This window comes from Pipra filicauda, unplaced genomic scaffold (genome assembly GCF_003945595.2).
Source record: "Pipra filicauda isolate LSUMZ 115617 unplaced genomic scaffold, ASM394559v2 scaffold196_size3971931_pilon, whole genome shotgun sequence".
Classification (NCBI taxonomy): Eukaryota; Metazoa; Chordata; class Aves; order Passeriformes; family Pipridae; genus Pipra; species Pipra filicauda.
In genome coordinates, this window is record NW_024104305.1 from 1,899,395 (window position 1) to 1,909,364 (window position 9,970).

General features: G+C 40.3%; 1 protein-coding gene across 1 annotated transcript; it reads right to left on the minus strand.

Annotated features, from left to right (window-relative positions):
* Positions 1–1,875: 1,875 nt before the first annotated feature.
* Positions 1,876–7,241, minus strand: APELA (apelin receptor early endogenous ligand). Its single transcript, XM_027745764.2, has 3 exons — positions 6,888–7,241; positions 6,317–6,427; positions 1,876–3,992 (listed from the first exon to the last, which is right to left on the minus strand). The coding sequence occupies exons 1-2, from the start codon at positions 6,961–6,963 to the stop codon at positions 6,339–6,341; spliced, it is 165 nt and encodes a 54-aa protein (XP_027601565.1). The 5' UTR covers positions 6,964–7,241; the 3' UTR covers positions 1,876–3,992; positions 6,317–6,338.
* Between the last annotated feature and the right edge of the window lie 2,729 nt (positions 7,242–9,970).

Consider the following 9,970-nt stretch of genomic DNA (forward strand, 5'->3'; position numbering starts at 1 on the left):
TTTCTGGGTTTTTAATAATTTCTGGATAAAATGCTACATATTTTGTACCTATGAAAGAAAAGATGTGATGATATCTTGTGAATACACATCATATATAAGGGAAAAACTCTGGGTATTTCTGTTTTGTCTTTCTGAATAGCTCATAGTGGATATTCTAGATAAACACTTTAATATTTCACCTCACGAGGGAAATTACTGATTGTAAAAGATTTGAACAGGATTTTCCTGCTTTTAAGGTTCTACAGTAACAAGCAGTTAAGTGGGCTTCCTCCACTGAGTCAATCTAAAAAACATTGCAGCAAGGACCAAAAGGACTTGGGCAGACAAGAGTTTAACAGATAACTCTCAAGAGAAGAGGAAAAGCATCTTCAGCCTTGGAATGAGTTAGGCTCTTAGGCATTCTTTTAACTCAAGACACATATTGCCCTGTTTGTGCTGTTGGAGTGTTTCCCTCTTGGAACAAATATTTTACAGCTGATCACTAGTAACAAAGAGAAAGGCCATCGGAGTAGTATCAGTATGTTAATTGTATTTGTCCGATGATAGTTGAACATTGGAAACTTATTTACCATGCTAATGTTTCTCCTAATGTCAATATAAATCTTATGTGACATTTATATTGACGTTCTCCTAATGTCAGTATAAATCTTATGTGACCCTTGGCTTTGTGTACAGACACCGAGATATTTATAGCATATGTATGTGGCGCAAGGGAAATATTTCCAGTCTTTATTCTTCTATAATTTCCTTTTTTCCATACTGGAAAGGGAAGAGGTGAATTGTTTATTATCTTTTGAGAACATGCTAAACTGCTGTTTCTCACCAAAGCCTTGCATTTACCTCTGTTTCCTGTTGACCTGCTGTTACAAGACTTAATGAAGCATACTTTAAAATAAAATTTTCGTTTTTCCAACGCAACAGCTATAAGGCAAAGAGTTAATTCTAAGTTTCAGAGACTCACATTTTGCCCTTCAGAATTTTGAGGTATGAATCTACCTTGGTATCAGGTCTTGACTGTTAGATTGCATCCATGCAAACATCATCAATTCTGATTTTCAGTACACAGCAATTTGTATTTGTACAAACTTCCTTTCAGTGTACACTGGTACACACACAAGGAGAGGTCAGTCAATGTGCCTGTTGTAGCACTGTGTCCAAATGCTTCATGTTTGTATGTGTAAAAACTCTTATCATGCAAAACTGTTTTTACCACGAGCCTTACATGGCACACGTTGGATGAAAACAGTTTCAGTGAAGCCAAAGGCAAATCCAGCTCTTCTGAAAACTAAGTCCTCTGAAGCTTCCACTGAAGGTAAAAGTCAATGTAGTGTTGTGCTGTAGTAGGATGCTACTACTCAGCTCTCTTAATTCTACTGTGCAAGGCATCTAGCACTTAGAAATGTATTTACAGTATCCAACCTTTAATGAGGGAAGTTACTGCACATTTTAGCTTCTGTTATGCTCCAGACTGCTGCTAAGCTCGTTTTTGTCCTGAAAAAAGACAATTTTTTTAATTTGTGAGAACATTCAGATTTCATTCTGAGAGGTAATTATAAATGTTGCTTGTTCTGGGCTCGGGGACAAAGCATAGTCTGGTTTTGCTGTAATCCTAGTGGGGTATAACGATGTCATGTTACAGCATGCTGTGATTATACCAACCAGTAGTTTTAAATTAGCATGTTTTGTACATGACTTTTATCAGCATTTTGCATTTTGAAAAATGTCAGGAAAATTTTTCCATGAATACCTATCATTTATTTGTGTCAAATATTGAGTAAGAAAAATTTTTACACACTGATTCCATATGCATCCACAGGAAAACTAGGCAAATTCTCCATTTTCTTTAAATGCATTGACTTTGACAGCTGAAGAAAATAGATTTTGAGAACTGTATGAAGTTTATTTTAAATGAGATATTATTTGAAATGCATACTGTCTTTGTACAAAATATACAATCAACCAACCAGTTGATAAACATATCTATCAAAGATCACAATCAATGTCTTTTTCAAAGATTTTATGGTATCAGCATGTCTTAAAGAACAGACATTTAGAATAATTTTGCAGACTGACAACAGGCTTCCTCTGTGAAGGAACATGCATATATAGCTTCTTATTAGATACATTATGTTTTTCTTACAATTTTATCAAAGTTAATTGAATAATTATGGTTATATGAAATATCCAGTGCCACATTAGATCCATTAACTCATATATGACATAACTGTTAAACAGCTACTCCTTTTCTTGCTTTCCCACACTCTTTACCTGTACTTCTAAACAGAGATAGCCATTGATACGGATGAAAGCCAAGTTAAATAAATAATTTAAAAAATATATTAAGCCTCTTTGGAAAACTGCTTTTTTTTTCAAGACTCCAAAGGTTTACCTGCAGGACTATTGGTTGGTATAGACAAGTTTGACCACCTTTTTATGATGGTTTTCCACAACTCTGGAATAGGGTGTGATGTTATTTTTTTTTTTTCTGTATGCAGAGAAATTTGAAACTCCTGTTAAGTTATAAGAGTATGAATTCAATTAAGTTTTCAAGTTCTTAGATATAAGGGATTACATATAGACATCGATTAGGAAGTTTCAACTACACAGTTTTCTTGATTGCTGTTCTTTCATTTATTAGAAATTAGGTGTTGCAAGAAGAAAATTTTAATACTGGATTTAAACCATGACAGTGTTATCTTTATCTTTGCTCATCTTTATACGTTTTTTAAAAAATAATGACATTTCAAGTCTAGTGCAATGACTTAAAAATCTGAATATGTTTTATTTTAAGGTTTGTTTTAGTTGTGCTAATGAAAGGGCTACTACATTTTCTTTTATATATAGGTATGTAATTTCCGCTGATATAAAAAGGAGATGTGAAACGTGTATTTTTAAGAACAAAACTCTAAAGTTAAATGTCTTGTCGACCTACAGTGCTGAAAAGAACAGGCTGTTTTCTGTCTGAAATTCTCATTCATTGTAGTGCCATGTTCAAATATCCCATTCATTTAAATTACAGGAATAGAGTACTACACAACACTTTGGTTGATCAAACAAAGGTTTCTTTTCAATGGTCTATTTTTATGCTCTATTTATAATACTGCAGTGGGTATTTTAGGAAAACTACTAAGCAAACAGCTCTGTAGTACTGTTTTAACTGTCTGGTTTGGCAGCCCAGTGTAAGAGAACAAATGATAGGCTTTGCAGTAACAGCTCATTAGACAACAGGATGGGCTTGACCTTAAGGCCTGACTTAAGAGATCTGAGTTATCAGTTTTGCATGACCGTTGGCTAATCTCTTATCTCTGTATGCTTCAATTCTCTATCTACAGAATGAGGAATAATACTCTCTTTGCTTTCTTATATTGTAAACTCTCACTATGCTTACTCTATGTGAAGCCAGTAGGACCTGCTGACTTTGGTACTATTACAGTAACACATTCTATGTTATTGTTAAGGTAATTCCATAAAGATGTAATGTTAGGCGTTAAAACACATATGTATATATTATTAATATATAAAACTACAAATCAGAAGTGGACACAGTTCTGTGCTGGAGTCTGACATTACTTCACCCTAAATACTGCCCTATATACAGGCTGAATTGAGTAGTTAACAGCACATCCAGTTTCATTCAGTCTGAACGTTACATACCATTATGAGTCCCCTTGGATGGATCCTTCCTTCTTAATGCCACTGGAACCCCAGCTCAGGTTTGAGTTTAATTTGGTTTTTAACTTTCACTAGTCATTAGGAGAGTCAAGGAATTCACCTCGAATGATTCAACCCGGTAAGTTTCATGTACATCCTCCATCACCACCCTTCCCCCACCCCTTCCAGGTCCAGCAGAATGTGACAGACAGGATTGCTGAAGATGAAACTCTGGGGGCTGCCAGGTCAGCTGTTGTCGATCTGGACTTTTGACTAATTTAAATTCTCTATCTGTTTAACTGTTGCTCCTTTAAAACACTGAAAAGCCCATTATGAAATTGCTAGGGAAAAAAAAAAAGGAGAGAAATAGTCATTAATGAGAGATTTGGTAGTCTAAATTAGTTTCATATGAAACAGAATATGTTATTTATGAAATACATGGGTGAAATTTGGAGTAATGTTTCTTAATTTGGAAATTTCATCTACAAGGTTTAAGGGAAAAAAAAAAACACAACAAAAAAAACCCAAACCGAAACCAAGAAGGCTCCTAATATAAAATTTTCTTTCATTTTTTTCTCCTGTGTTTTGTCTATGCAACTGATAAAAAAAAAAATCAAGTCCAACCCTCTCCTCATTTTAAATGTTGTGAGAGGCTGCTGTGCTCATTCTGAGTTTCCAACCACTAGTTGAAATTCAGGCTTAAGGGTCCGTCCTGTTTGCATCTGCAAATAGCTTTATCCATATGTACAACTCCGCTGAGATCAATAAGATTACTCATGTGAGTCAAGTTACCCAGGCATGTAAATATTTGCTGAATTAGGACTAAAAGTGGAAGGGAATGTAGGTGGTAAATCCTACTTAAGATAAAGGAGCTGAGCACCCACAATGATGACTCAAGAGACTTAGTTCAGGTGTCTGTTACCCCTTACTCCCTAGTCAAGCTTTATTGAGTTCTAAACAGCTTTATAAAGCAGAAGCATCTTTAGCTAAATGTTTACAAAATGTCTTATGAATTAGTAAGTACACTGTTTTGCTTTGTTATTGACTTTTGTTACAAGAAATCAACTCCCCACAGAAAAGGAGATAACCCTGCAAATACCTTTTATCTAGATATTCTGTAGGGAAAGTAATTCCAGTGTAACTGCACATGTATAATGCACCTACTGCAGTTTCAAGCAAAATGCATTCATTGTACACGGTTTCAGAACATACAAGAGAAAATGAAAATGCTTTCTACACAGACAATTTCCAGATATGGATGCTGAATCGGAGGAAAAGGGAGTTAAATTTACTTTTCTTAGGAGCTGAAGAAGTAATTCAGAATCGATTTAAGGAGTCTCTGGGCCTAAATTCCACTGTCCCTCTGTCCATTCAGTCTCTGCCTGCCGAGAGAATTGATCTGATTGCTTATCTTTTTAGGTTTCTGCTTAAACTGATGATGGAATCTCATTTAATCTGTCTCTTGTCTAAATGTAGCAGTGAGAAGACATGGCATTCAGTAGTGAAGCATCCTTCTGGCATGCCCTCCTTTATACTTGCAGCTTATTTCTGCCACTTGGTATGCAAGCCCATCTGAGATTAAATTTAAAGTATGTTCATCTTTTTTTCAGCTTCACAAACTTGCCAGTTTACCATCCCATATGCACATTCCACGTGATTATAGGCCAGCACTACAGAGTGGAATGGTACCTTTTGCACGGCTGTTTGGGGAGTGGTGTAGGCTCTTTTCACCAAGGCAGTTTATGCATTGACAAGATCCTTGGTATAGGGTTGTTAAAAGTTTGACTTTGGTCTCCTTTTCACTGTTAACCACTCAGTAAATCAAAACATCTTGGTTCTACAGAGGGCAGGTTCTGCCATCATTTACTTAGCATGCTGTCATGCCTGGGGGTACAACATTATTTTAATATATAATGAGTTTAGAAGATGCAAAACTACTGACTACATGTTTTATTCATTCTTAAATTGCAAGAGCCCTGGTTTCCTTTTGATGCCACCCTATTTGCATATGCTACCTGTGTGCTTCTGCAGTCACTTAGTATTTGAATGTATATGCCCTCATCAGCTATAAAGCATTAATGTTTTGCACTTGTATAGCCTTTCATCCAAGGAGCTCAAAGTCTTTTGCTGACAATGATTAAGAATTACAGTCCCCTTTGAAGTGGGTGAATGCTACTACCTTCATGTTACTGATGGGCAGAGTGAGGTGACTTCGCCCAGCATCCAACACGAAGGAAGTGTCAGCGCTTGAAGCCCCGGAGCATCCTCTGCAGCTGCCGCTTTGTCCAGCCCTTACACTAATTACACTCTTTGCCCCGCAGCTTTGCCAACAGCCTTGGAGGGCAGCGTTCGGCCCGTTTAGCGGACTCGGTTGTTGTTCACCCTGCCTCACGAAGGCATTTGCGCGGGGGGCGGTAGCCTGGAAGGGGGACAATGCGGCGGCCGACGGGACCCGCGCACCGGCCCCAGGGCAGCGACCGCCCCGCCGGGGCCGCTCCAAAGCCCCGTTTTCAAACCAAACGAGGGAAGCCCGGATGCAATCACACCTGTGGCCTGGCTTGGTTCCTTCAGTGCCTCGTGCACTGTTCCGAATGGCAGGTGTGAGTTCGGAAAGGTGCTCACTGCGGGGAGCGCTCCCGGCCGCAGCCGGCACACGCGGATTTACCTGGGCAGGCTCGGGCGGGGGTTCAGGGGAAGGGCACCCTGGAATGGAGCGGCATGCAGCGCCGGTGGGAGCAGCCGTGCCGGTGGAGCTTCCTGCGCAGGGCCAGGTTGGCTGCGGAGAGAAGGACGGAGGGAGGGAAGCACGGCGTGAGGGGGGCGGCCGGCAGTGTGCCCCGGCGGTTGCGCCGCGGGGGCGGCCGGTGTTATCTTCCGCGGGACGGCAGCCCCGGCCCCGCCGCTCCGCTCACCGAGAGCTACCGGTGTCCGCCCACCCCGTGCCGCCGGTGCTTCCCGGTAACAGGTCTACTACAGTTGCTTACCTTGGGTCCCTATTTATCCCAGCCCCCCTCACCCTCGAAGTTGCCAAACTCCTGAGATAACCTGAGGCATCCTCTCACGCTGCCGCTACGCGTAGAGATGAAGCGCACAGATCGATGCGCTAGGTAGAAACTCGTCTCGCGAGTAGAAACTCGTGTTGGGCGCGATGAGAGAAACACGCCGGAGATGCCCACGGGAGGCACGAACCCCACGCTCCCGTCCCGCCACATCCATCACGCTGAGGCATCGCCTACCTGGCCGCTGTCCGTAGGCTGGGAGGAGGCTCGCCAGGAGCAAAAACACGGTCCAAAGGAGCAGCTGGAGTCTCATGTCTGCAGTCAGCGCAGAGGCGAGCTCGGAGGGTGTGCGTATGTGTATATAGGCGAGGAAATGTAGGAGCAGCCGCCCGCGGGGCTGTAAGGGGCCAGCAGGGCGGCAGGAGCCCCTGTCCGCTCACATGCCAGTGACAAACCGGGGAGCCAGAGCCAGCCGCCTTCACCAGCAGAGTTAATTATCAGGCAGGGGCAAGGTTCCTGGATTGCGCTGCGATCTGGGCCTTCCTCTCCTCTCTTCTCCTCTCCCTTCTCTCTCTTTTTTTTTTTTTTTTTTTCTGTCACTCCCCCTTATTTTCCATAAGCAAACAGCGCAGGAATGAAAAGCCCGTGTAAACAGCAGCTCCTGTCAATGCGTAAGGGCAAGGAGCCTCTCGAACAATGCGGCCGCTCACTTTAAATTCAAGCCGGGCAGGAAAAAAACATATGTAAAACAAGCCACGATGTTCCCTCCCCCATTTGCAACTGTTTAAACTTTACATTGCCCATATTGATCCCACGTGCAGACAGCAATGGCAGGGGCAGGAAGTGTCCCCCCGACCTTTGTTTCCCCCTCTACCCCCGAAAGCGGGGGCAGGGAACCCCCACCCCCCCCCCAGCATGGCCCTCCTCGCAGCTCAAATGCTTTCTGTCTTCTCTAAACTAGCTGCGAAGTTGTGGCTATTCAAAGTGCAACTGACAGTAGTTAAGGCTAATGGGTGTCTTTTGTACCCTCCATTATTTTTAAAGGATCAGAATATTCAGGAATTAATATGTGAGATTTTTTTACTGCGTGGGGTAAAACAGATGTATCTGTTCCAGCAGTTTGAGGGGAGCAGTTTTGGATGGGACATTGGTTTGCGTAACCCACCTGTACCTTGCAGTGTATTTGTTCTAGATCATGGTGAGAGCTCGCTATAGCAAACCACGCTGAAAACAGCTGGTGCAGATACCCAAGCCTGAAGAGAAGAATGACAAAACTTGCGGAATGTGGGAGCAGCAGTGATGGCATTGAAATTCAGTGAATTACTGGCATCAGTTGAAATTAGACTGGTTCTTTTCTTATTTTCAACCTGCTGATTTCTTGTGATGGAATAGCACCTAGTGATTTGAAAATAAAAAAAAATTAAAATTTGTTCCTTTTTGGGAAAAGTTTCTCTTTCAAAATATGCAGGAAAGAGTAAATTTCTATATAGATTAAATACTACCATCAGTAATAGATAAATATTATTGAAAGTTTTATAAAGTTGTTTTTTGCCTAATTTCTTAAAGAATAGAATATATAATTGTTGTTTTATTGGGGTTTTTAAATTCAATTATCCCTGTATTTTTTCACTTGTGGGCTTTCCCATTTTCTTTAAAAGTATATTTAACTTTAATAGTGCATGCTAGTTCCTCCTCACAGAATTACACATCATTAGTAAGTTACTTAATTTGTCTGAGTATGTCCATATGACTTAAAAGACAACTTGCAGCTTGAATACATGGTGAAAATAATTATTAAATGTTGTTTTGAAATGATGTCAAGACTGTTGAGGAAGGTGTCTCAGACAAAGGAAAATCCTCCAGCAAAGGAAATCCTCTGCTGGTTGATCACATTCCTCCGTCATGAGCAGCAGATGCTTCCCAATGTTCTCTACAGCTTGGTGGTCATTAAGTTTTCTCTTTAGGATCTCTCACCTTTAAACTACACTTCTCTTTAATATTGATGCCACTAGCTCAGCTGAAATCAGGGTCCCATGGTACCAGTGATGGAATTGTCATAAGTAGAGTATAATTTTAAAGAGAAAGAGAGGAATGCTGTGGCCAAATCACATAACAAGTTTGTGACAGAATCATGGTTACATTCTCAATATCCTAAATTTTCTGACTCCACCAGGACACATTTAGGGATGTGTTCTGTTGCTCACCGTGAATGAGAACACACTGGCAAACTTGTTCATACATCCCTGCAAATGATGATCACTTTCATTCAGCAGCCAGCTATGTAAGGTTCAGACTCATAACCCAAAGGTGGAAAGTAATACAGACTTCAAAGTGATAGAGACTCTGTAAATAGCTAAAAGGCAGAAAGAATGCATAGACTGCTGTCAGTCCCTCAGGCTATCTAGGCCTCTTCTGCACCTGAATGTGGTCAAGTTTACCGACATTCTGAGGAGACATTAAATTTTAAAGGAAATTGAGTAAGATACAATAGTTAAGTGCAGTATTTATGTCTCTTTTTTTGTAGTTTGTTTACTAGTTCCACTGTTACCCTGTGCAAAAGTTTACAAAGGTTTATTTGACTGATAAAATCCAAGTCACCACGTCAGGATAGATCACATATTTACTGCAATTTTCATGTAAGCTACAGTAGTAATTCAATGCCTATCCACTGAAGAAATTTCTAAAATGTGTTACAGCCCTGATCTAGAACTTGTAGTTCTTTGGCAAGCAGCTTTCCTTCAGGTACTTAATTTCAAGTGGCATACTGCTGCTTGAAATTAGGCAAATAACAACTAGCCAAAATGTAGTGATGTAATAGTTCTGCCTTTTTCACAGTATTTGCTGGTGGGTTTTGTGTTGGCTTAAGAGGAAAGGGAATGTAAAGTATGTAGGAAAGCTGGAGGTCTGTAGATAATGCTTTATGAGCTAGAAGAATTGGTTCTTTGAATCAAAACTTCCCTTCTCTTGCAATCTGAAAGGAACACAATAAAGGAATGATGATTTCAGCATTTATCACCTATGTCATTGCTACTTTTCCAACAGACTTTCTGTTCCCTACTTCCTCTTTGATAGGATCAAAATAGTCAATTTATCAGTTTACATCCAGAAAGCAAAAAAAAAAAAAAATACTTAGCATATTGCAGAAATAATCTTAAAAGTTGTGAAAAGGAATATTTAGAAGTGCCTTTCCTGAATATCAAACATTAAGTAACATGCATGGCATTATCTTCTGCTTAACACATTTCAGTAAGTACTGTATCACTTCACTGGATAGAAATTGTTCTGTGTTACATTTTCAGTACAGAGTGACTGTTACAGTC